Source organism: Branchiostoma belcheri, unplaced genomic scaffold (assembly GCF_001625305.1).
Source record: "Branchiostoma belcheri isolate BF01 breed outbred unplaced genomic scaffold, Haploidv18h27 scaffold47, whole genome shotgun sequence".
In the NCBI taxonomy this organism is placed as follows: domain Eukaryota; kingdom Metazoa; phylum Chordata; class Leptocardii; order Amphioxiformes; family Branchiostomatidae; genus Branchiostoma; species Branchiostoma belcheri.
The window spans coordinates 1713522-1739926 of record NW_017804098.1 but is presented as its reverse complement, the minus strand read 5'-3'; the positions used below and the strand labels follow the sequence as shown (position 1 = coordinate 1739926).

Below are 26405 nucleotides of genomic sequence, written 5' to 3'. Positions count from 1 at the left end.
TAAAAGAGAAATGTGGAAACGGTAATCCAAGTTTGCCATCTCTAGATCTGACTGCCCTAGTTTGTTTAAAAAAAAAGAGTTCCACGATATCATACCTTCACCAATTGATGTTAACCCTTGTGATTGAAGAATTGTACAATTTTAATCATTGATTTTGCAAAAAAGAGCCTCATTTTCATGGGTTATATCAGTTGATCATATTCTCCACCCAATGACAGTCTTATCTTAACAAAAAGCTACTATAGCACTTCCTCATAAATTATGCAAATGAGGTCATGATTTGAATAGATTATGTTTATTGATGTTCGCGTTCACTTGAAATTCCCAGCAGTTACAACTATGAAATTATAAAAATTTCCCATTAATTATGCAAATTAGGTCTTCATTTACATAATCTATATCCTCAGATGTTTTTTATTCTCAATTACATGTCACAAGTGTTTCATAGTCCTACTATCGAACAAAGCAGATTTATAGAATTTCCTCATTAATTATGCAAATTAGCTCCTGATTTGCATAATTTTCATTTTTCTTTCATTTGATTAAGGTCTCGGACCGGAGTTTCCCTCCGTATTTCGAGCAATTTGACACCCTCAGCCCGACGGGCTGTCATTTCTGTACTAAACGCGGGTCGGAATTTTTCACTCTTTTGGTGGAAAGGGGTGCCGTGCCGCTTATCAATACACTTGATTGATATTTTCTGCGCCCAATTTATTTAGGGGTAAATGAGGCACATCAAAGTACATTTTGAAAAAGGGGTCATTTTTTTCGTCATTTTTAACCATGGCTGCATGGAAAAAACGAATTTTCCCAGGGTAACGGCTTAGTACTCGAAGAAGCTCAGAACCTAATGTTTCCAAAATTTGAATTTAATTAAAATCGATGCGATAAGTTTATCGCTATCTTCGATGGCCCGAACACACCCAGAACGCATATAGAACGTACCATCCCGGCGGTCAGGCGAAAAGGCCACATAACCATCCGCGCGGACGAATACCAGGAAGTCTTAGCTGGACCACCAACATTACGCCACCTATAAAGGCTACAACTAACAGGCTTTTCAGAAAATACAAATATATGTACACAGATATTACGATTTCAGGGATATCGCGGCCAAAACATACCATACAAAGTCACGTTTCCGGCGATTTACTGCGCACTTACTTAGACTCTGGTCAGAATTAAACTCCGACCCGGAACCTTATGTCAAGCATCCCTTCAGCTACCTACATACCAAAAATCACGACAATCCGTCAACCGGTTCTTGAGTTATCATCCTTCGAAAATTTTTCAACAAATGCTCCTGCAGTTTCAGAACAAGCGGCTAGGGGGCCCAAACTCATGTCACTTCTTCCCTACCTCAAGAGCTATCTACCAACCAAAATTCGTGACATGTCCAGATCGCGAGATATCAAAACCGGAAGTTCTGCTGCAGTACCAATAAAAGCCGCCAGAGGGCCCAAAATCTAATCATTTCTAGGTCTCATCAACCCACCTACCCACCTACCAAGTTTCATGACAATGCATACTAAGCTTCTTGAGTTATGCCGTTCACAAACAGACAAACAGACAAACAAACGCTACTGAAAACATAACCTTCTTGCCGAAGGTAATTATTCTGACCTCAATGACGCCATGTTCGATTCGTGACCCTTGACCCTTGCCGCTGACTGGTATTTTACGATGTCCAGTGGTCTCAGCCGGTATAGGTCCTAATAAAAGGCCACAGCAAGTAAATTTTATGGATGACATCCTCCGCAGATACCAAATCTAATGCGAGTGGGCGAAAAAAAACAAGGCAGGCCGAAAAACAAGGTTTTTACAATTGAAAACTTTGACTCAATCATTGTACAAATGGTTTTGATTCAGTGGGAACATCATATATACACAGCCAGCATCACATGTCACTGCATCAAAGTAAGAAACAAAACATTAAATCTTCTGAGTCTTGTCTTGTCTCCTTCTTCATATTTATCTGCCATCCACCTTCCGGCATGGCAACAGACATCATTGCCCATTTCGGCATGTTGACCACTGTCAGAAGGCAACAAAATTTCGTATTTTTTTCCAAAATCAGCGAAAATTAATGCGCGCGCTGATGTCATCCATAAATATTACTTGCTCTGGCCTAAGCTTTGAACAAAGGAAAAGTAATAGTCATAACACTTGGCAAATTCTAAGTACAACAAACATGTCTCAACGACTGCGACTTGTAACAGAAAGAAAGAAGACAAAGAAATAGCGTCAACCACAGGAAAAGTCACGACCTTATAGCTTCGCCAAATGTTTTACGACTTTTTAGTCATGTTTTACATTGATTATGAAAGTAAGATCCTTAATATATAAGCTGTTGGCCATGGTCTTGTGTGATCAGATCAAGTCTGTGGCGCCCCCCGTCTCTGTTGAGGGATGGTTGTAATGCCCTGATGTGGATGGCCTCTTTAATCCCTTGTGCAAAGAAGTCTGGTTCTGAGTCCAAGATTCTTACTTTGTCCAGTGAGACTGAATGTCCAGGCGATTCTATGTGTATATATTGTGAGACCTCCGAAGTAGTCGAGCTAGGTCTTTCATGGACTAAAGGGTATCGAAATAAACGAATAAACGTATCTGCGTGACGTCACGGAAGCGGTGGAATGTTCATTCCTTGACAAAGACTGGAGTTGTACAGTCGAAAATTTGGGTGAGTCCATTTTGTGTGTTGGAAATTACAGTTTAAATTTGCTTCATAATGACTTCTACCAACACAGATGAACTTTCAAGATAAGTAATCTGTTATTATTATTTGATGTGTATGTATGTGGTATTGTTGATGTAAGTACGAACACAGGCTACACAAATGTAAATCTAATTATAAGCTCTCTTTATTGGCACCGAAGTTATCCCACAGCGAAAGCCATATCAATCCTCCCTAACCAACGTCACGAAATATTGCACCACGGTTCATCACGTCCAAATATAGATAAATATATGCTAATTTATGCAAAACATGGCCGTACCCACCCATTATGTACAACGAGAAGTGCATAGCAGCGGTAGCTAGAATTCCGTACCCGGAGGATATTGCACATTCTATAGCAAACCATGAAAATCTACCGCCCCAATTTGACACATCTATATATATATATACGTTCTGCATAGTTCGGGTTATGTTGAAGCCTTGAAATCCACCAGTTTCCCATCCCCAGAATGCAACGCGAAAACGCAGGGGTAACCCTCATTTGCATAGGGCTGGAAGGCATCGGAATGATCCTGGTGACGTTAAACAGCTTGTTTTTCAGTGTGTTTTGAGGTGTTGGGGCATTTTATGCTCAACATTAATTAAATTACTATGGGTTGAATCTGAAAACAAATAGAGAATGAACTTTTTGGAATCTGTGGTTTGTAACGTTATAGTGGTAATGCTATAGTGATACTGTAACATTTTCATTACAAACCACATGTTCCATGTTGAAAAGAACACTAAAACTACATTCTCTATTTGTTGTCAGATTCGGCCCATATCAATTTAATCAATGTTGAGCATTAAATGCCCCAATACCTCAAAACGCAGTGAAAAGCAAGCTGTTTAACGTCAACAGGATCATTCCGATGCCTTCCAGTCCTATGCAAATGAGGGTTACCCCCGCGTTTTCGCGTTGCATTCTGGGGATGGGAAACTGGTGGGTGCAATCTTACAGCTAGATGTACACATACATGTAACGTCTCGCCTTTCAAATTTGCGTCACTTCATCTTTTCATAATGCTTTCAGAAATACGGGTATGTCAGACACATTTACCTTTCTATCATCACATACAATGTACCTGTAAGAAGTTTAGAATCCTTAAAGGTTGTTTCAACTGTCGTGCAAGAAGTTCTCTGGTTAACATCCCCTCTCAAGAATATATATCTTAGAATCCTCACATACCTAACTACAGCTGACGTAAGAAAAATATAATCTCCTCAATCCCTACACAGCCAAGAACCCCTAGTACTTTCGTGGAAGCAGCCAATCATTCCCACAATGCACTGCCCAAATGCCCTTTGACCTGGCAAAGTCCCCAGCATGCATTGCGCTGTTGATAGTGAAAACAAAGCCCCAGATTGATTCCGCAAATAATAAAACAAATTAACTATTATGGCAAATTTTAAGGGATGTTCTTTCACCTCCCTCGCCCGTTTGATTGTAGATATAACTTGGTTTTGATAGTTTGGTTAGTATCTTCCATTGTGCTTTGTTGACAAAGTTAGGTCTAAATACACTAGTTTCCCTGCATGGCCAGAAAATGTATAGTGGTGTCTACGTACGCCATTCTATACATAAAAGAAGCTCAATACTGCATACTGATGGTAGTGTACATGAGTTGTTGAATGTTCCATGTAAATTTTGAAGTAATGTCACTGGTCTAGTAAGTCCTCACGCGGCTGTCTCTGCCCGTATTCTCTTCGCCGCTGGAAGTTTCTGTTTTCCATTGTCCTTTCTTTTATCCTCTTCATTTTTATCCCCCGTGCTGTCATCACTGTCTGTCTCCATGTGGTCTGGAGTTGACGTAGCTTCCCCCTTCGTTTCTTCCGTTTGTTTCTTCAGCAGGTGTTTCCGTTCGAAGCTCTTGTTGAGGGCGGGGTTGTCCGGGTGCACCTGTTTCAGATGCTCCAAGTGCTCTTCCGGGCTCATGGTCGCGTGACCGCACTCCTCACACACATAGATCTGGGGAAAACGTTGTCTTGTTATCATTTGTTGTGGGATTTTGCAGAGGTTGAGAAAAATAATGGTTTACAGATTGAAAGGTGGAAAGGGAAAGAGAGGAAAGGAAAAGCTGAATGACTGAAGAGAAAGAGAAGAACAGATGAATGAATGGATGAATGAATGAATGAATGGGTGGATAGATGGATAGATGGATGGATAGATGGATAGATAGAGAGAGATGAGAGATAGAGACAGAGATAGATATAGAGAGATAGATATAGAGACAGATAGATAGATAGGGATAGAGAGAGAGAGAGATAGAGATAGATAGGGTTAGAGAGAGAGAGAGAGATAGAGAGAGAGAGAGAGAGAGAGAGAGAGAGAGTACAGATAGCCTAGCAAGTGCCGAAGCACACGTACCTTCTCCCTCCGTTCCTTGTAGCCGTAGCTGAGGGTGAACCCGTGCACCTTCTTGTAGTGAGACTCCAGAGAACACCTCTGAGTGAAGCCCTTCCCGCACTCCTCGCACTTGTATGGCCGAATTCCTGTTGGTGGGACAAGACCAGTAAGCTCAAAACGCCGCCTAGTTAGCTTTGACACACTTACACTCGTCACAAAAAAAAAGACCAAACTAGAGAAGTAACATTTGCAAAGCAAATGCATAATGTTTACCTTCGGACATGGTCTACTCTGTTAATTCTTACTCAAACACATTCAAAGATATTGTACTATTAGTATATGGTGACAGGAGCAGAGCAGACCATGAAATTGCAACATTATGTAACCCAACACCAGTCACTATGGTGACAGACGTCAACAAATCATGTCATTGGTCATGTAATAGGTCACTGTTTGGAGAAGAAGAAGAGGAAGAAACGGAGCAAAAACAATATGTTTCCTTCGGTTAACATACTAGTAGAAAGAACAGAAGTGGTCCGTGTTGAATTCTTACCCGTGTGTGTGCGCACGTGACGTTTCAGGTCGAACGTGTCGTTGAATCCCTTGGGACAGTGTTCACACTTGTACCGCTTGGTGGCGCTGTGGCACTTCATGTGTCTGTTGAGCATGCGCTGCACAGCGAAGTCCTTGCCGCAGAGAGAGCAGACGAAAGGCCGGGCTTCGTTGAGCGGTTTGGCGGGGCTGGGGCGTTCCTGTTTGACGGTGGACTGGGTTCCGGTAACCTTGGCAACGGGTTTGCTGGTCTTCCTATTCTCCGTCTTGGCTGGGGAGATTTTCTTCGATCCCTGCAAAAAACACAAACTCTTTGAGTCTACTGTGACATAAAAAATGGTAAATTGACTAGAGAAGTAACATTTGCAAAGCAACTTTTCAAACATGGTCTGCTCTGTTAATTCTTACTCAAGCACCTTCGCATACATGTACTAGTATATGGTGACAAGAGCAGAGCAGACCATGAAATTGCAACATTATGTAACTCAACACCAGTCACCATGGTGACAGACGTCAACAAATCATGTCATTGGTCAGGTCAGAGGTCACTGTTTGGAGAAGAAGAAGAGGAAGAAACTGAGTGAAAACAATATGTTTTCCTTCGGTAAACATAAATATCACACCGTGAATTTCTTATGAGATAAGCGTTAGTCAGATGAAATTAAGACTTCTGCAGTTCCTACCTCTGCCGGTAGGGCGGCGCTCTCGGACGCACAGCTGGAGCTCTCTGGTGGGACGGTTTGCTGCGCGTGCGCTGATGTTGGTTGGAAGTCGAACGAAGCGACAGCTCCAGGGGGCGGGGATAACTGAACTGTGGAAGGAGGGAGATAAAAGTCAATATTATGTTTCAAACAACGCTTTAAGATAGAGATCCAAACGTTGAGATCCAAAAATTGATTCGATGAAATACAATGCGCCACATTGCGTGAAGCTCAAGAAGTGCAATGGTGAACTCGTGATATTTTCCGCTTCAAAAGTCACAGAGTAAAGAAAAGATGCGTATTTTTCGTTAAGTCAAATACCAGACATATCCAATTACCAAAACGTTTATATTCTGACCAAACGAAAGATTTGCACAAATCCCCGTTGCTATGGAAACTGTAGTTTCCCACCAAATCCCGAATTTTGTAGCGGCTGGTGGCTGAGCTGTTAACCCGTCAACAAGACAGGAAACTGTAACTGTTTTCTGTGTGGAAAACAAAAGATGGGCGTTCCTGTGCAGAAGACCGTTGTCTCGCGCGGTGTCCCAGTGAATAGACATAAACCTTTGCAGAACCAGTCTTACAAGCAATTTGGATTCCAGCCGAGAAGACGATATGGGTAATTACTGACAACCCTAGAGCTACGTTACTATCGTGTTGTCCTTGTTGCTGCTTTCTTGTATTTTTCAAATGCATTCGAATTAAACACGAGAGTGTGAAACTCTTGGAAGTTTGTGTTAGGGTTTTCTGTCTGTTATAGAAATGTCCATGTTTTCCATCGGACCCACACATCCCTGCGGTGGTACAATGGACTGTTCCAGCCGGACCGTTGAGGAGCCTTGGGCGATCCTTGGGCGGGAACTTCAGACTAAAGACACAAGCGGGGACTACAGAGGGACCGTCCATAAAGTTCGACTGTTTCTGACCTTTTGACATCATTTTCTGACACTACAAAACAAAACATACAAAGGCACCCAGAGTAGCTTTTAGTGCTTGGAAACCCGATTTTTCAAAGCCAATATTTTAGTCATTTATCTACATACTGAGTTGAAACCATTCTACCCCAGTGTATAGTGACCCTCATGGAGCAAAATTCTGACGGAAAATGGTCACTGGAAGGGCCCTGAGCTGATTTTCTGGGTACTACCCAGAAAATATAGGACTCATCTAGGGGCTTGTTTTAAATGCCCAAGCCCCAAAGTATGAAATACTGATTTAAATGTGCTAATGTCAAGAAGTATGTGTCAATATCATAAAGATTACCTTATTCAGAATATTTCCAGTTTTGCTGCTCTGAAATCGCATTGGATGTCTTGGAACGTTCTAGGTACGTTATTTTCCACATAATCTAAAAGAAATCAATTCCAAGTTCATTGCAACTGGATCCTAAGGGTTCACACGAAACTTCAAGATAAATATTGTGAATTGTCATTTTCCAGTCTTATCCAAGTATTTCGTCCTAATACCCGGCGTGTCTTTTCTTCCCAATTTCATCTCCTCGATTCTACCTAGTCTATCCATTTACCTTTTACAGGTGAGTTGGGTCAAACCCTGGCTGAAGTACGGATTGTAGGACCATACACATACACATACCCTGCAGGTATTGACGCTCTGTTCTACAGAACAAATTACCCGGACCGTCTCCTTTCTTTTGTGTTAAAACGCGACCAACCTTTCCAAGAAGGTTCATCTCCTTAGCTTCAAAAACTGCAATGACGATTTTTTGTCTCTCGAAATATTTTGTATTATATGAAACATACTATAAAAGCATTCGCATTTTAGTTTTGGCGGTAAAAAGGGCAGTTATAAGCTATTAGTTACGTTTTACCACTGATTATTGGCACCCCTGTTAAGATGTTGTGAATGGTAGGTTCCTGCCAGACCGCTTTCGGGGGTCCAGGGGCACCGTTTGTTGCCGGGTGTCCCCGCCCACCTGCCCCGCTCAAATCCCGCCAAAATCTCCGCTTCTTGTCTACTGTAAACCTCAGGAACAACAGACAGATTTTGTACGGCAATGCGACTTTAGAAGCCTAGCTGTAACGGAGGCTTGGAGGAAGTGTTTTTGTAGGGATGAAAACCAACGGGGTCAGTGAAGAGAGGCGAGGTTAGTGTCTGTGTAAGGTGCGCCCATTTGAATGGCATTTCCCCCTCAGGGCATGGGCGACACAGTGACATGGTTGGAGACACACCAAGACTTTTGCCAAACAACATCACAAACAAACTTTACTTTCAGTAACCTCCGGCTTTTTTGTAGTACAAGAGTAAAGATGTCACAAAAAAATTAATTCGAGGGTTTAATAGGCGAAAGAAGCATTTTCTTCATGACGCAAACAATCTGGGGATTTTATTAGCAAGGTAGGAGTCTTGGTAAGTGGTCGCTGCTTTTAGAACGCTGTTACTTCGATACCCGGTGGTTTGGATGCTACAAAAGCTTGAGGTCCCGGGTTCAAGTCCTGACATGCCACCGATCTTGTGACCATAAGAAAGGCACTTTACACGACTTTCCCGTGTATTGTCTTGTCCTGTATTCCTCCTCTGCGTTGGTGGCGGCATAAAATAAGTTGATATAACTTGAGTGTGCTCATCATGTCTAGTCATGAAATGTTGGAATCTTTTAAAAAATCTGTTTCCGTCGTGTCTCTGGTATTAAGAGACAGGTAGCCGCTCTTCTGTGATGTTTCGGTCCCGTTCACCTTGTCTGAACCGGCGATGCGCCTGTTTTGTCTAATCCGCGAGTGTTTGTTGCCAACACGGGGAGAATTCCTGTGCGGAGTTTGTAGCGGTACCGGTAAGACTGGTCTCACAGTAGCCATTTTGGGTAAGAGTGCGTGGGCGCACGGAGCTTTCCGAACTATCCACCATTTTCTAACCGTTTAAACTCGGGGCAAGTAACGTTAGCCATTGCAACGGCCACGTGCTTGCTACTAGCGCACGCTACAAAAGTTGTCTTGCGCCCTAACCAGAAGGAAACATTAGTATTACCTTGTTGAGATTCTTAAAATAAATGGAAATGATTAGCAAATTCCAAGTCAAATTCATAGTGTTTGATTTCTACTGCAGGATTGACTGTTTATTGGTATATGTCAAATCTCTAACCTCTTCAATCATGTAAAGGTCTGTCGAACGCTGCGAGTTGCTTGCATAACAGTTAGCGGAACAAATCTGTTCCTATGTACCAGCATAATCCTCTGGATATACCTAGCTACAAGCTGATAAGCCCGTCAAATCCGCTGTCAGAGATTTATGAAAAAAGTACGGACTTTTTAATGCCTAGAACGTGTCCAAGTTGCCAAGTAGCATCTAAAGTTACTCACCTGAAAAGTAGCTGGTGTCCGGGTACACCGGCGGCGGGCCCTCGCGACCGGAGCTCCGACATTTCACGAGGAACGACTTCGGCATTTCCCGCTACTTCACTTCCTGTTGAGAAAACAGCCAAATCTTTAAGCCAGCGCGACAAGAGTTACACGAAAACTTTCATGGCAAAGTTTTGAACCAGTTCCTCTAAGGACAGGTTAAACTTGGGGGTAGAGATACGCTTGGTTGACAATCGTTAGATTTCGTAGGGGAGGGCACTGCGAGGTTCCCGCTATCCACCCACCATGTCCGGACGGATGAATTTCTCACACTTTTGTAGAAAACCGTACATTCCACGCTTGTCACGCCAGACAACGGTACCTGAGACACCCCGCCACACCTGTGGCAGGATTAGATGGACACATCTGCCTTCAAAACGGTGCGTTTTAGTGACATTTTGGACCCAAAAGTGTTCTTACCTGTAACTTGGCGGATAGAATGGACGGACCGTCAGACCGCTGGTGCACTTTGCCGCTGGCTGCTGTGGGTAAACCGTAACAACGCTCGCACGATGCTTCTCGGACAGACGATTCTAGCGACCAAAGGGGGTACTAACCAAATAAAATATTCTAAAATCTTCTCTAAGTTCGTCAAAGGCTCGATATTGAAATACATACAGTAACAAAATAATCGATTTTACTCCGTATATAAGGAAAGGGCAAATATAGAAATATTAATGAAAAGTACGAGCTTTCTGTTACACTTTTAATGTAATTTGTCCCCCATGAGTGGTACATCCCTCGAACCGGAGCTATCTGTATAACAATAGGAGGAAGCCATATTTGCATGCAACCTGTATAACGGTATGTGGGCTACCAGACCGGTTTGGGCAGTACCAGTCATGTCTAGAATGGGGGTGTTTTACTTATAAATGTTTACAAAACGCACTTTCGATGCCTTAAAATTGTGTTCTAATAAGAATTAGGTTGAAAACTTGATAGTTTTAATTCTACAAATCCATGAAATTCCCTCCATAATATCAGTAGCTGTTGGTAAATTGTAAAAATGAATTACAGACACCCCTATTCACACCTCAATATTCAGGTGACTTCAGGGATAATTTCATCGTATCCTGCGGCCTAAAACACAAACCATTGCAGACAATTATCCCCACTAGCTTGGCGCGTGTGTCCAACACACGAGTGTTCTGCTGCACACAACTTGCTTTGTTGACATCCGGCACAGAACGTGTTGTCTTGGCTTGGCACTTTCAGACACCTGTGTAGACAACGGGCCATGAATTAAAACAAAACCTCTTTAGCGGTGATTGGATAAAAAGTTGATAGTATTAACCGATACCAAAGACTAAAAGTCGTTTCTGAGAAGGGATCAACATTCAGTGATTGATGTATCAACGATTGATGTACTTAGTATCAACCTGTTAAACTTTTAAGATAAACATTTGTAAAATATAGTTTTATATTTCAAACATTACACAACACTGTCATAAAATTACGTACGTTAGGTTCACTCTACTACTCTATCTAGAATTGTGGCAAACTTGCATGCAGGCTTCCAGGTTTACATGAGTTGAATAGAGTCATGCATGAGAGAACAACATCGGGGTCAACAGGTTACTTGTCTTGTCACGGAGCTGTTTCGTGCAGGAGGAGTGTAATGTTGACAAAATCGCTGTGTGGCGTGGTTGATCCGTCACTATCCCTCATGCTGGGAAACCACTGACCGTTTACCTCACTTGTAGCCTTTGGTTGCAGAAATTGCAAATTCTGTACGGATAATTTGTAAGGCCACACCAATTTAATTTCTTGGTTCTCGGATTTTTTCAGAAAAAATATGAAGCGACAGGGCGACAAAAATAAATAAAAACAGGTCTAGGCATCCTATTATAGCCCCAAATACTACGATAGGAGCCATGGGGTCAACACAAAAGGCTGGGCTAATATTGAACGAATTTTGAACTTTTAATCAAACCACTGCATTGATAGATGTAAAAACTGCAACAAGTAGGAAGAAAAGGACTTTCTTCAACTGTTCAGAGCAAAATATGAGCTCAGCATCTTTGAGTTGATTCAGAACCAGAATCTTTTTTTTTTTGCAAATCAGAAAAAAATGAAGAGGCGAATCCGAGAACCAACAAATTAAATTGGTGAGGCCTAAGGTGTTTAAGTATTTGCATTTCGTAGTACATGTGGACATTTAGAACTTCCTAACTATTACTATTAGGTATACATATATAGCTATGTCATATCATGGTAATGAATATGGTCATTATTGTTTCTGACATATGGCTGACCTTGAATTCAAGATGGCGGGAAGTCATTATTGGGCACGATCGCTCTCAAAACTACTACGTACTGTTGTCTCTTCTTAGCTATATGTTTGTCTTACACTGCATAGATCGTGCAGATGGAATGCGTAGTTTTCATGGCATTTAAATTGAGAGATTTCTACCGTTTCGAGAGATGAGGGCCTGCATGCCCTTTTTGTTATGGGCTATTTTAATTCACCGTTAATCGTTGCCGGCCCGCTCAAATTCAACGTTAAGCGTTAACGGTATATTCCTCGTGAAGCGTTTTTGGTCCTTTTAATTCAACGTAAAATGTTATTTGTCATCCTAAATTCAGCGTTAAGCGTTACTGAATAATTCTTCGTTACACGTAGACCTGCGTACTAGTAGTCAAACCTCACTTTGTTACCTCTCAAATTGCAGGAAAATGCGTAATTGAAAGTTTAAAAATGCAAAATTTCCCGGGGAAGAATGCCCCCGGACCCTCCTACATTGCCTTTGGCGCTCGGTCCCCCTCTTCAAGCTTCTGTGGACGCACTCGGGGGCCAAGGCAGGCGGGAGCACAGGGAACACTAGTGTGAACTACCTTTAATGCATACTTCGTTACATATATTTCGTCAGCGATCACTCGTTCTCACCAATTCAGATACCGAACCTAGTGGAGTTAGAAAAAAATCTTGTCAATTTACCGATAAGATCCTGAGAGATTGAGTTTCGAATATCTCCAAGTAGAGCTTCACGAGTCAGTTTGTTTGAACAATGGAAGTTTGAATTTGAAAGGTCGAAAAAATTCGGTCGTGCTGCAAAGAATATTAACTTATGCACATGAATACTTGACAATCTGGCTGCCACTGTCTACAAACGGGTAGCATAGTCCGTCCTAGAGATTTGGCAGATCTCTACACAACTACATTCCTCTACAACAAAGAATTTGTCATTACTGTAGCCTAAATGAGATTGAAGACGAGAGTCATTTTATTGTGGACTGTACCTTATATGATATCATGATAATGAGAGAAAGATTCTCTTCGATTGTATACAAGATTATTTCCCTAGTTTTAGAATTTTAGATAGAAAAGAATTTATAAGAAAAAAATTACATTCCTCATGTCAGTCATGGAACTCGATAACCCTCGTACTATAAACTCAATCTGTTCTTACATTTACAATTGTCTTAAGAAGCGAGAAGAAGCAGAACCTGTACATATGTAGGTTTACTATGGATATATTTTAGTCTACCATCGCTATTTACCATGACCTGTACTTAGTTCGCAATGAGCAAAAATGTACAATAAAGGTCTTTCATTCAATTCTATATGATTAACGTTAATGGAATAAGAAGCCATACACTTTCAAGCCTTCGTATGTTGCATATATCATAGAACTTTATTCACATATACTTACAATGTCAATGATTTGTAAGTTTCATTATTTTTTACATTGCACACAGAAAGTTCAATTAAAACAAAACGTATAGCATTAAGTATAAAGTATACTAATAGCACACGGGTTTGCAACACAATATAGATTTGAACAAAATACAATACCTCAATAAGCAATTAAACCCTTCTGACACATAATAACCATAGATTTTAATCTATAGATAATAACAATAGTAATAAACTTCATATGGCTTTAGCTAAAACTCATTCCAAGCGACTCGCCTCATTCTGCTTTATAGCAAGTTTCTAAATACAACACAACAGTTTCTTGCTTATTTTTCCCGTAATACAAATCAGATCTAGACGTATATACAAAAAACATAATATAAACAGCTTTTCTTAATTCTCTATTATAGTATTAACGTTTTGTGGTAACATTTGGAGGGAGAAGAATGAATGGACGGTCACAAAAATGACGCGTATCTGATCAGCGTCGTGTGGACGATATTTTTGTTTTGATGGACGGGTTGAGCATTACAAAATTATAAAACTACAAAGGAGACATATTAATTGTGTACTTTATTGGACGGTGAACACAATGAATAAATAGTCAAACTTTCTTATATACATTGGCCACAGCAAGTAATTTTTATGGATGACATCAGCGCGCGCATTAATTTTCGCCTGATTTGGGGAAAAAAACAAGACATTTTGTTGACTTCCGACATTCGTAACACGCCGAAAATGGGCAAAGATGTCTGTTGCCATGCCAGAAGGTGGATGGCAGATAACTATGAAGAGAGGAGACAAGAAAAGGCTCTGATGTAATGTTTTGTTTCTTACTTTGATGCAGTGATATATGTGATGCTGGCTGTGTATATGTGATGTTCCTACTGAATGAAAACCATTTGTACAATGATTGAGTCAATATTTTAAATTGTAGGAACCTTGTTTTTCGCTCGCTCGCATTAGATTTGGAATCTGCGGAGGATGTCATCCATAAAATTTACATGTTGTGGCCTAAATCATCTGCACAAAGTGGACACTCTGGTACAAGAGCACCACAGAGTACATGAAATATTCCATGGACGTCAGTAAATTGAAAATACTAGAAAACCAACATACAACTAGAAAGGCCAATATTTGCTTTGGAGCAAATACAGCGATGGGTTCACCACATTTTACGACATGGCAGGGAAAGAATGAGAAACACAAGGGAAAACAATGATTTACATTGATATAACTATAATATGAAGTAACATACAACTAAAACAACAGTTGGATAGCTATTCCCTACTTTATTGGTTAGGATTTTTAATTGCATAATGCAAACTGTTGATTTTCAAAATAAATAAAAAAACGTTCATGCCCCGCATTCCAATGCTGGAGCAGAAAAGCTTGAAATACCTACCAAAACACTTGAATAAAGACATACTGTCAGTATGGAAATGCTCTGTGCAGGTGTTAATCAAGTTAAATCCCAACAGCCAATCAGCAAGAAATGCTCTGTGCAGGTGGAAATGCTCTGTGCAGGTGCTAATCAAGTTAAATCCCAACAGCCAATCAGCAAGAAGTATAGAGGAAAGCTGCATGCCTATTGGTTGATGCCCTGCATTCCATTGTGATGACTCATGCCCAGACTTGGTAAACACGGCACACTAACACAGTAATACATTTGCTATAACACAGCCAAAAAACTCAAATAAAACCATTCTAAAAGCCTGTATCACAAAAATTTAAAAAACGCCTAGGGGTATTTGCCCACTGTACCTCCATACCAAATTTCAGGACCTTAGGCCCTAAAATGAAGAAGCTGAATCCATTTAAAAAATGGCAGGAGGAGAAGGAGGAGAAGGAGGAGAAGAAGAAGAAACATCAGAAAAAGCAATATGGGTTCACCACCACTTCGTGGTGTGGTGAACCCATAATAAGCCCTTACAAAAAATCAACAACGTGAAGTTAATGTCAGCCATCATTTTCGGGAACTGCAGTGCAATTCTCGGACTACTTGCTAGGGGGCGTATCGAAGTTGCACAGGCTCTCCTGTAGCTTGACGAATCTCGGGTCGCGGAGGTGGTTCTCGTAGAGGGTCTTCTTGGTTTTCGCCAGAAGTCGCCTCTGTTTGTCATGGGTTTCCTTCCAAGACAAGGTCAGAATCCTGGGAAATAAAAGTAAAAACGTTAAGTTTCAGCCATACTGTGACTCGCTTGTAGTTAGTTACTGACTAACAGCCATTGCAAAAAAAATGAATTATGTCAAGCATCACTTCAACTACCACATACCAAAAATCACGACAATCCATCAACCGGTTCTGGAGTTATCCTCCTTCGAAAATTTTTCAACAAATGCTTCTACAGTTCCAGAACAAGCCACTAGGGGACTCAAACTCATGTCACGTCTTTCCTATCCCAAAAGCTATCTGCCATCCAAAATTCGTGACCCTAGCATGTCCAGATCACGAGATATCAAAACCGGAAGTTCTGCTGTAGTACCTAGGAAAGTCGCCAGGGGGCCAAACCCCATCCAGTTTCTTGAGTACCTGTTTTCTTGTGTATCTCATCACCTGGATGTCTAACATTCATTGACGTTTTCCCAAGATGCTTTGCGAGTAGACCCCTAGGCCAAAAATTCCGGACTTAATTACACAACCTTAGGTGGGATTATGTTCAATTATCATAATGATGGCCCAAGGTGAATATACTTATACTAGCCAATGAAAACACACGTCTTATGACCTTTTGACCCTAACGTTTCCCCATTTTGAACATCTGAAGAAGCCCTATTAGATCAATCTCTACTTGCGTATTACAGAGTGAAAAGAACTATTCAGGTGCACGGTATGTGGTCTTTGTTGACGTCCATTGCATTAGGAACAAAAACCGAAGTTAATCTCTAAGCTAAAACACATGCTGCTGAAAAAAATCTCTGTAATCTTCCCGTGTCTATCTCTAAAAGGAAAAAATCACTAACAATAGATTTGTTACAAACTTATAGAAGGCGTTTTGAGGGAAGGGGATCAAGAGCAATTGTTTAGGTCCATTATAGATTTAGTGGAGACCCTTTAGTGGACAATGGGCTCGTGTGGCGTAGCGGTAGAGTACTCGACTCGGAACCAAGAGGTCCCGGGTTCGAGTCCTGCCATGCCACAGATCTTGTGCCCTTGAGAAAGGTACTTTACATGACTTTCCTCACTTAACTCAAGTGGAAATGAGTATTGTCCTGTATTTGTCCTCTGCGTTGGTGACAGTATAAAATAAGTTGATATAACTTGAGTGTGCCGTCGCCATGTTTGGTCATGAAATGTTAAGATAAAAAAAAAGTGGAGGAGGGAAAGAGTTCATTTAAGGACGTGAACTTTAATTCCCATGGATCAGGTGAGGACACAATGTCAAAGTGACACTACAGGCATTTCACGTATGTCCCTGATACAACCATCTGTCCATCTAGTACATTCTACCACAGGAGTTGTTTACAACCAGTGTAGTCTTCACCCGTCAGTCACCGCGAATTCTACAAAACATGTCAATGTCCATGGCGTAAAGGAAAAACTGTTTTAATTCAATGCACGTAAATTACTCATTGTGTAACCCTGAACCGTTTTAGAGCAACCATCATTGCAACATGCTCATGGACACTTGCAAGGTTATCTCCAAACAGATCCATCTCGGTGGCAAAAAGACAGTATCAAATTGGCCAGGCAGTATCCATTAGCCAGAGAAGGTCGCCAGCCACCGACGGGTTTTTAGCGACAAAAAAAACGGCCATATATAAAAAGCTAAAATGTAATAAAGTTGTTTGCTGACCTTTGGTCCTTGTCTTCCATGGCTTTAGTGAGCAGGTGGACAGGCAGGGACAGGGCGAGCTTCTCGATGATTTGTTCCTTGGTTCTGACCAGTCCTGACTGAGGCTCGGAGTCTGCCTGTGCAATCACAGGATGGGAGCCGAAAACCCGCCGTTCTGTGACAACAAACAAGGATTTTCACAAACAATTTAGTTAACATAATTGTATTTCTACAGTATGGTTTGCTGGGTAGTATTATAGCATTGTATTTCTACAGTATGGTTTACTGGGTAGTATTATAACATTGTATTTCGACGGGCTAGGCACAGGTCAAGACTTATAATAATTAACAGACACAAAAAAAACGTATATAGAAAAGTGGAGACAAAAGATACACTACTTGACTTAGACATACATACATAAGGAAAATACAAGGATACTATACTAGGCTAATACAAAGTGTTCTAGTTACTGGGCTAATATAGAGAGGTCAACTTCTTCTCGCTTTTTTTTACAATGGAAAATGTGGGAACAGATCATGTTTGTGATACCGGGTTTGTCTAGACACATAAAAAATATAAATTTATCGTTTGCATTTATTAGGTGTTCAAAGTATGGGAACTTCTCTTTGATATGATTAAAAAGGACAGATCTTTCATTAGAATATAAAGTACAGTCTAAAATAAAGTGCTGTTCATCTTCTATTTTATTCATGTTATAGTATTGACAATCTATTCTGGAGAGGAATGCGGATGTGCCTTTTTTTTATAATACAATACTATTAGTACTCTCCAAGCAGAGGTTTGGGTTTTGGCTTATTCTTGGCTTGTTTTTAAGATTTTTTATCGGACTTTCTTTTTTTGCAATGGCATCTTTTTTACGCTAACCCAGTGGAAAAAAGAAATCTCGATTTAAAAAAAGCCTAAAAACACGCTAAAAATAAACAAAAACCTCTGCTTGAGGAGTATACTAGTAAACTAGTTTGAGTAGCATTGCCTATGATACAAAAAGTCTTACCTCCAAGTGATACTGGGTGCGATGGGTGAGATCTCAGGTTGGGCGACGAGAAACTCTTCTGACTGACGAAGGCAGACCGACTGAGGTGTGGGAGGCGCTCGGGCGGACTCGCTCTTTCCTCCGCAGGCTCAACTGGTGCGGCCCGGTCCTCCCTCCTCACAATCCTGGGCATCCGACACCCCCCGAGAGTGCCATGGGGCGGCATAGTGTCCCGAGAACTCGCGCCATCGGTTAAAGTTGACTTCCTTCTTGAGAACGGTCTTCTCTGTACAGCCTCTGTGATCCCACTTTCTATTGCTGTTCCTCTCACTTCCATACTTTGCTGCTCGGCTACATCGTACGAGCTGCTCAGGATTGTTTCAAGTTCAATGTCGTTTTCCCTGGGAGCAGCGTTGTCTTCAACGTTGCAGCACAACAGCTTCTTGATCAGGAAGGTACTCGGGTCGGAATCGTCGAGCTCTACATACCGCTCTTCTGGTTCTAGCGGTTGCTCTGTGGACGGATTCTGGCTAACATCTTCTTCAGAACAGTATTTCTGAACAAAGCTATCGTCTGGTGGGTCTTGTGTAGTCTTGTCGTGGTGAGAAAGTGTGGGAAAATGGTTGACGTTGCCCTCGTCGGCTAGTCTGTGTGCAGTGTGTGTTCTTCACGGCCTCTTGCGTCAGCGGTCTCGATTCGTTTGGTGGTGGTTCGGAGAGGCCTGTCTCGTGTGCGTGTGAGTATCTGAGTCGGCGTCGATGGCACGCCGGCACTCTGTGACCGTTCACCGGCGTCTGTGGCCGCTGCAGCCGCGGCAGCTCGGACAAGTGGCCGGGGGAGGCGTCCTCCGTATCCTCCGTCCCCTCTCCGTCACTCTCCATCCCGTGGTACGCCCTCCTCTTGTACTTGATCTCCAGATCCTTGTTGAAGAGCTGTTTCAGCAGAAACTGCCTCTGGTGGAGGAAGATGTCCACCTCCACTTTCCTCCTGCCCCTCTCCAGACCCTGTATGTACTGCCGCAGGCGCCGGTCGTGTGACGGGTTGTTCTCCAGGATAGCCCTGCTCACATCCCGGGACGAGGGCGCCACTTCTGGTACCTTGTTGTTCTCATCGTGGTCGTCTTGGTTCTCTTTCGGTGCGGCATTGCGAACGATTCTCCTGCCGTATCTCTTCTTCCCTCGCCACTGTTTCCCCCCTTTGCCGGAGCTGTCCTCTGTACTCTCTGTGATCACAGAACCGTCGGTTGTGCTGCCGGTAACTGCCGTCTGTCTCTGATCCGCGGTGAAAATATCACTGCCGGTCATTTTGTCATTTGTCTCTAATCCTCGCTCCCAGATAGAGAATAATCAGACTACCCCCTCTGCGGTGAAACCTTTAATCAGATGGGCCTCCCTGTGGCTGCCTCGAGGTGGATATATGGACGGATATGTCAAGTTGGTTTGAACAGTTTCTAAAATCACCGCATCACTTTAACGTTTCTGGACGGGATGGATCTGGAAGTTCTAGAAAGAGAAGCGGGAAACATTTGCTGTTAGAACACACGGTGACAGACTAGCTTAAACGTACCAAATCATGCCTAAAACAGAATACAGAAACCAACTAGCTAAAAGTGAATCCATACTAGCCTCCACAAGGCCTTTCTACGGGAATACGGATCGTAGAATTCGGCAAAAAAAAGAGTAAAATTGGCCAAGGGAGTCCGGCCGTGGGAAGGTAGTTTCTCTCCCTCTGGCCTGTCAAACCTACAAGGCGGCCAAACTTCCCTGGCAATTGCTAGTATTCTCCTATATGTAGCCAACGTAGTTAGTTTGGTAGAGACTAAATCCATACCAATGTTTTAGTGACACATTCCTACGAACAAAGTTCAAGCCGCACAAATTGTTTGCTGTTTGATCAGGTTATCCTTACAAAAGTACTGGAACAGAAACGATGACAAGAATAGAATGTCCTATTGACAGTGATAAAAATCCCATACAACACTAACACATACATGAACGCGTATAAAAACAAGCAAAACACACCTCGACAAGGACTTGATCTTGCTACTGGCTTCTTAGATTTACAACAAAAAAAGGTTTGTGTCACAACCTTTGTATTACTTGCTGGCTTCTTACAATAAAAATAGTCTCTACCAGACTAGCTACGCTGGCTAGACCGGCTATATATAGGAGAATAATTGCCAGGGGAGTTGGCCGCCTTGTAGGTTTGATTGGCCGCACAGGAGCTAGGGAAAGAAACTACCTAACGGCGGCCGGGCTCCCTTGGCCAATTTTACTCTCTTTTTTGCCGAATTCTACTATCCGTATCCCCGTAGAAAGGCCTGGTGGAGGCTACAATAAAAAGGTTTGCATCTGCAGTGTTCAGTGTATGGTACTGATACTCGATGAAAAGAAGAGAAAGCTTGAGAAACGTACCTGCCGACCGCTCGCTCTCACTGCCGCACCTGTTCTGACGATCGCCCGGTGTTCACTGACGTAGGCTGTCCATACAACACGATAACCCCGCCTCCCAGGCCTTCAGGCGGATTCTCGTCAGCAGCCGTCTGTCCAGGACCTGTCATCAATCAGATACAAATCGCCGTCAAATGGAACCAAGTCAACAACAAGCTTGGTTGGTCTTAGCCTCCGTAACAGGCTTATAGAACTGTGGGTTTGATGGTCTTCGGGTGTTTTCTGATTAGCCCAGTTCTACAAACGGGGGTAATTCAACCAGACCGGCTATGTTGTCTATGTGCAATCAGAAAATAGCACATAAAAGACCATGAAGACCCCCAAACCCCACGTTTTGCATGCTATGGAGGCTAGGTTGAGAATCCGTTGAGAAATATTTGAATCTTTTTCCAGGTATTTTGTATTATACAAGGGTGAAGAAATACCTGGCATTGTTTAACCCTCCAGGTATACTTTGCACCAAGAAATGGGATGGGCCGCTAAATTGGGAGTTGCGTCATCGCTGCACAAAAGAATCATTTCATTGAGAATTTCCTTTGGTATCTGATTACCTATTAGTGTCCAACCCACAGAAACAACCATAGCTGTGGCGAAAGTACATCTTTGAAAAAGATAGTATTGGTAGGAGAAGCAAAACAGCTGGACATTTTAATTCCTCCGCAGACTTTACAGCCATACATACTAATTAAAATACATAACTGTTTATAGGTACCAATTTGAGACCACAACTGTGGTTAAAAAAGGTAGTATTTGGTTCCGGGCGTGCCGTCTTCATGGTTTAGTTCGTTAAGACATGTTTTAAGCCTACGTTTAAATTATGACTTTCCCTTAAGAAACTGGTGGGACGAGACATGTATATAATCAGCTGTCTCGCCGACAAGTTATTAAAGGAACCGAAGAAGATTCTACAATTCTTTGTTAGGATTCCATTTCTAATCCTTGAGAGGAAGAGATTATATCGTGTTACTGAAGTTTGCTATTGAGATATGCTTAGACCAAATCCCCAAGGATTGAGGTTTATTGAGGAAAAGCTCTCCTTTAGCTGCCCACCCGAGGGTGGCAGCTATTCTTCCAGGAGAGGGAACATGACATAACAATACATCACGTACAATTACATATGCATTTATATTACATAGTATTTTAAAAGAAAACAAGTGTGTAACATCGTATGTGCTCTACTTATTCATGTCCCTCATGTGTTTTAGTAGGCCTTGTTTGAACTTCTCATGTGATGACACTGTTTGCAGCCCATGTGGTAGAGAGTTCCATGCTGCAGTAGTTCTGTATGTGAAGGCTTTTTTAGGGCTGTTGTGACCATGTATGTGTGTGTGTGACCATGTATGTGTCGTTTCCATGCCAGAAGGTGGATGACAGATATTAACTATGATGAGAAGAGACAAGAAAAGACTCTGATTTGATGTTTTGTTTTTTACTTTGATGCAGTGATATCATGATGTGTGATGTTGGCTGTGTATATGTGATGTTCCCACTGAATCGTGCCATTTCTACAATGATTGAGTCAAAATTTTAAAATGTAGGAACCTTGTTTTTTTCGGCCCGCCTTGTTTTTTTTTCGCCCGCTCGCATTAGATTTGGAGTCTGCGGAGGATACCATCCTTAAAATTTACTTGCTGTGGCCTTAGACCAAATCCCCAAGGACACCTCGGGCCTGTCATAAGCCGGTCCGCGGGGAACAGATACCGTGGCAGGGGGGAACCCCTCAGGCCTGTGCCGGCACAACCGTCAATTATGTGGCGTTTCAAATGTTAACTGTCTCATTTACAGTGTTTGGGGGTCACTAGGGGTCAGGTTTGAAACTGGATTGCGCGACAACACGCGACCATCTTTGCACTCTGGGTAGAACTGAACTAAACTACACTAGCCATCTGGTGAAACAAGTTCAATCTTCAGCGCTCTTTCAAAATCACAGACACACTGAAACTGTCGATAAGGGTGAAAATGAATGTGAAACGAAGTGTTTATCAAGTTTTCACAATGGTACAGGTACCAACAAAACGGGTGAGCATTGAACAGTCAGCAAAGTGTGTTTTTTCAAATATCCCAATCTGACCTATTCGTAAATACCATCAGAGGACACAAGAGAGAAAAAACGGACCCTCACGCATTGTTTGAAGGCATCCAGTTTAGTTTTTAGAGCTTGGAAACCCGATTTTTAGTCAATATCCTAGCCATTTATCTCCATACTGAGTTGAAACCACACTATTCCAATGTATATTGACCCTCATGGAGCAAAAATACCAAAAATTCTGACGGAAAACGGTTACTGGAAAGGCAGTTAGCTGATTTTTAGGGTACCACCCATAAAATAAAGGGCTCATCTTGGGGCTTGTTTCTCCAGTTTTAAGTACCCAAATTATGAAATGATGATTGAAATGTGCTAAAGTGAAGCAGTATGTGTCAATATCATTAAGATGTCTTTATTCAGAATATTTCCAGTTTTGCTGCTCTGAAATCGCATTGGATGCCTTTAATGTGTAAGGTATGGGTTCTGTACAGCACGGGACATAAGACAACGTGACCACACCCTCACGTGCTCTGGGACAAAAATAACTACAATACAAGAGATTAAAACTGGTACACACCAATTATAGAGAAGTAAAATAGCTTAGAGGGGGGTACTGTCAATGGGTAATTGATAGCTAAGCTAAATCAGGGTATTATGAATGTCTGTATGTAATAGATGACTTAATAGGTGTACACTCTATTAGGTCATCGACCCACACATGAAAAACTGATCTATTTGCTTATGCCTTTCGCTTTTTGCTAAACAATCATTCATACTATACATTTATTAAACAGGTCATTTCTCAACATTTTTCGTCTAATCTATGGAGTCATGAAAGTAACATGATTGAAATACAAACTCTGGGTAAAGAAAAAAACAAAAATCGAAAAGGTGTGATTTTATATTTTAACTAACTGTCCATTAGGTATTGTGAAGAAAGGGAAGGTGGATAAAAATGATGAACTACATCCGGCAATTCACAGCACGAAAACAGACTTTCCGAAATATGTAAAGAATTATTAAAGGTGAGGAAATATTTCAGTAGACTTTACAACTTCGTAAAGGCTGCTGAAAGGCAAATTCCGCCTTTCCGTCACCTTTCAGTGTGCTTAAATACGATATAAACTTATCTTATATATTTACGCTTCCTTTACAAATCCGTAAATATTGTTAAGTCTTCCCGTATGAATAGTGTATCTGTCAGAACATACAGATTTTCACAGGGGAAAACAGATACTCTTGGCATGTCACCTTCAACTGTTAAACATGTTAGAACTAATTAGTGAGTTCTACACGAACCCCTGCTGTGTGATGTGTAATTCATATCACAGACAGCAGATTATCTGGTGTACTGATGCCAACACAGGAAGGTCCTGACAGTGTGCAGCGCAGTGTACCGGCACTAGTCTCAGTGATTGATGGATTATCCAACTTTATATACTTATCAAACTATTATCAAAACATCAAAATAAATCTAGAATATTGTACTAGTGTACCACTACAATTACTAGGGATTTTGCAATGAAGAAACAACATAATCATTTATGGGTCTGGTCTTTTGTGTGAAACTTTCTTTTGGTTGCCTTTTGTACTATTAAAGATTGTAGATAAGATAATGAGTCACCCTACAGACAATGCGTTGTGCGGTGGACCGTGTCTCAAAGATATCTACAACAATCTTAGCAGGATCCTTGCAAGTACTCTCCAAGCAGAGGTTATGGGGGAATGATCGTTAGCTTTTTATATCTGGCCTTTTTTTTGTCGCTAAAACCAGTCGGTGGCCGGCGACCTTCTCTGGCTAATGGATACTGCCTGGCCAATTCGATATTGTCTTTTTGCCACCAAGAGGGATCTGCTTGGAGATTACCTTGCAAGTGTCCTTGAGCGTGTTGCAATGATGGTTGCTCTCAAACTATGGTTCAGGGTTACACAATGACTAATCTACGTGCATTGAATTAAAACAGTTTTTCCTTTACGTCATGGACGTTGACATGTTTTGTAGAATTCGCGGTGACTGATGGGTGAAGTCTACACTGGTTGTAAACAACTTTTGTGGTAGAATGTACTAGATGGACAGATGGTTGTATCAGGGACATACGTGAAATGCCTGTAGTGTCACTTTGACATTGTGTCTTCACCTGTTCACGTCCTTAAATAAACTCTTTCCCTCCTCCACTTTTTTTATTCCAACATTTCATGACCAAACATGGCGACGGCACACTCAAGTTATATCAACTTATTTTATGCCGCCACCAACACAGAGTATAAATACAGGACAATACTCATTTTTACTTGAGTTAAGTGAGGAAAGTGAGGAAAGTCGTGTAAAGTGCCTTTCCCAAGGGCACAAGATCGGTGTCATGTCAGAACTCGAACCCGGGACCTCTTGGTTCCGAGTCGAGCACTCTGCCGCTACGCCACCTTTATCTCTCGATCTATCAATCTTCTCAGTAACTTTTCTCTCTTTCTTAATCTAACAAACACTATTGTGCACACACATCCAAGCCCGCCTCGCAATGTGACCCCGTCGTCACGTGTGACACAGTAACTTTTTATCGCGCTGTCGCTAGGTCACAATTCCTACACGGGGACCGGCCGGGCAGCTTTTGGGAACAAAAAATACGATATAAAAGACAAAAAAACACAGAAAAGTTCTTAATAACAATCATAGACACTATTTCTGTATATTCTTGATATGAATTGTTAATTTTTCGTTCATACAAACAGCCCGGCCGGGCCCCGGTTTGGAAATGTGACCTAAGCATAAGATTCACACCTCACGTTACCTTCACGACCTTAAATCAAAGGTTATTGACCCTTAAGGTATGACAGGAGAGATCGTAACAACGTGACCGGCCTCACACGAGGACAGAGTGAGACAGTACAGTAGCATGTAATGAGCACCGCAAGCAGATATCAATTAATATTACAAGTCTGAAAGATTCAGACTAACACAGACGAGGCCATACAGAGTTCACTGAACTAGGGTAAAAGTCATCCAATGCGATTTCAGGGGAGGCGAAACAAATATATTCTGGATGTGGAAATCTGTCTGATTTTTTTTTATTCCAACATTTCATGACTGAACATGGTGACGGCACACTCAAGTTATATCAACTTATTTTATGCCGTCACCAACGCAGAGGACAGAAAGATGAGAGAAACATGGCTATGTCAAGAGATGGCGGTGAACGTTTGATTTGAAAGCCTGTAGATTGTAGGTTGGTGGGAAACACTTGTCAGGGAGGGAATTCCAAAGCTTGGCCGTACGGGGAAAGAAACTGTCACTATAAAAAGATTTCGAACAAGGAATTTGGACGGTGAAGATGTGTGAGCTAGTGGAGAACCTAGTGGAACTATAAAAGTTCTGAGTGGTGGAACTTCTTGACATGAGATATTGATGATTGACTCACGTGCTTACCTCTGACTCTCACGTGCGTTCTTCTTTATTGATGAATCACGTGTCTGGGGTAAATGATGGCCTGTCTGTACCTTACATCTGATACTGATCTCAGGACCCATCTATCAGGTAAGGTTACTGACCTGTACATGTACAGGGTACCCTAGGTCACATCAGGGTTGATGTTGCTTTTCTAGGGTACAGAATCAAGCTGCATGATTCTGTGCTAGTGTCACGGAAATGAAAAGAAACCTACAGTGGGCCTCACTGGAAGACAGAAGAAAAATGTCCAGACTATGCATGATGTACAAAATGACTAATAAACCGGTGGACATCCCAATGACTAAGTACCTAATACCAGCCCAGAAAAGAACAAGAAATAGCCATGCCTTCAAGTACCAGAGTTATCAACCAAGGATTGAGGTGTTCGATTCATTCTTTCCCAGAGGTAT

The 26405-nt window shown here is 41.8% G+C and overlaps 1 protein-coding gene and 1 pseudogene across 2 annotated transcripts in view; both read right to left on the bottom strand.

Annotated features, from left to right (window-relative positions):
• LOC109479207 (transcription factor Ovo-like 2) overlaps nt 1-10218 on the bottom strand; it is a 12879-nt gene extending 2661 nt beyond the window's left edge. The window contains exons 1-6 of one of the 2 annotated variants that reach the window (XM_019781101.1): nt 10090-10211; nt 9631-9733; nt 6299-6426; nt 5617-5908; nt 5085-5209; nt 3618-4685 (exon numbers count right to left, since the gene is read on the bottom strand). In XM_019781101.1, coding sequence (XP_019636660.1) covers nt 4395-4685; nt 5085-5209; nt 5617-5908; nt 6299-6426; nt 9631-9715 — 921 coding nt within the window. In that variant the 5' untranslated portion in view covers nt 9716-9733; nt 10090-10211 and the 3' untranslated portion in view covers nt 3618-4394. Of the gene's footprint in view, nt 1-3617; nt 4686-5084; nt 5210-5616; nt 5909-6298; nt 6427-9630; nt 9734-10089 lie in introns of those variants that run through there. The other variant, XM_019781100.1, reaches the window with a different exon arrangement.
• Nucleotides 10219-13172: 2954 nt separating this feature from the next.
• Nucleotides 13173-26405, bottom strand: part of LOC109479199 — a 17354-nt pseudogene continuing 4121 nt past the window's right edge.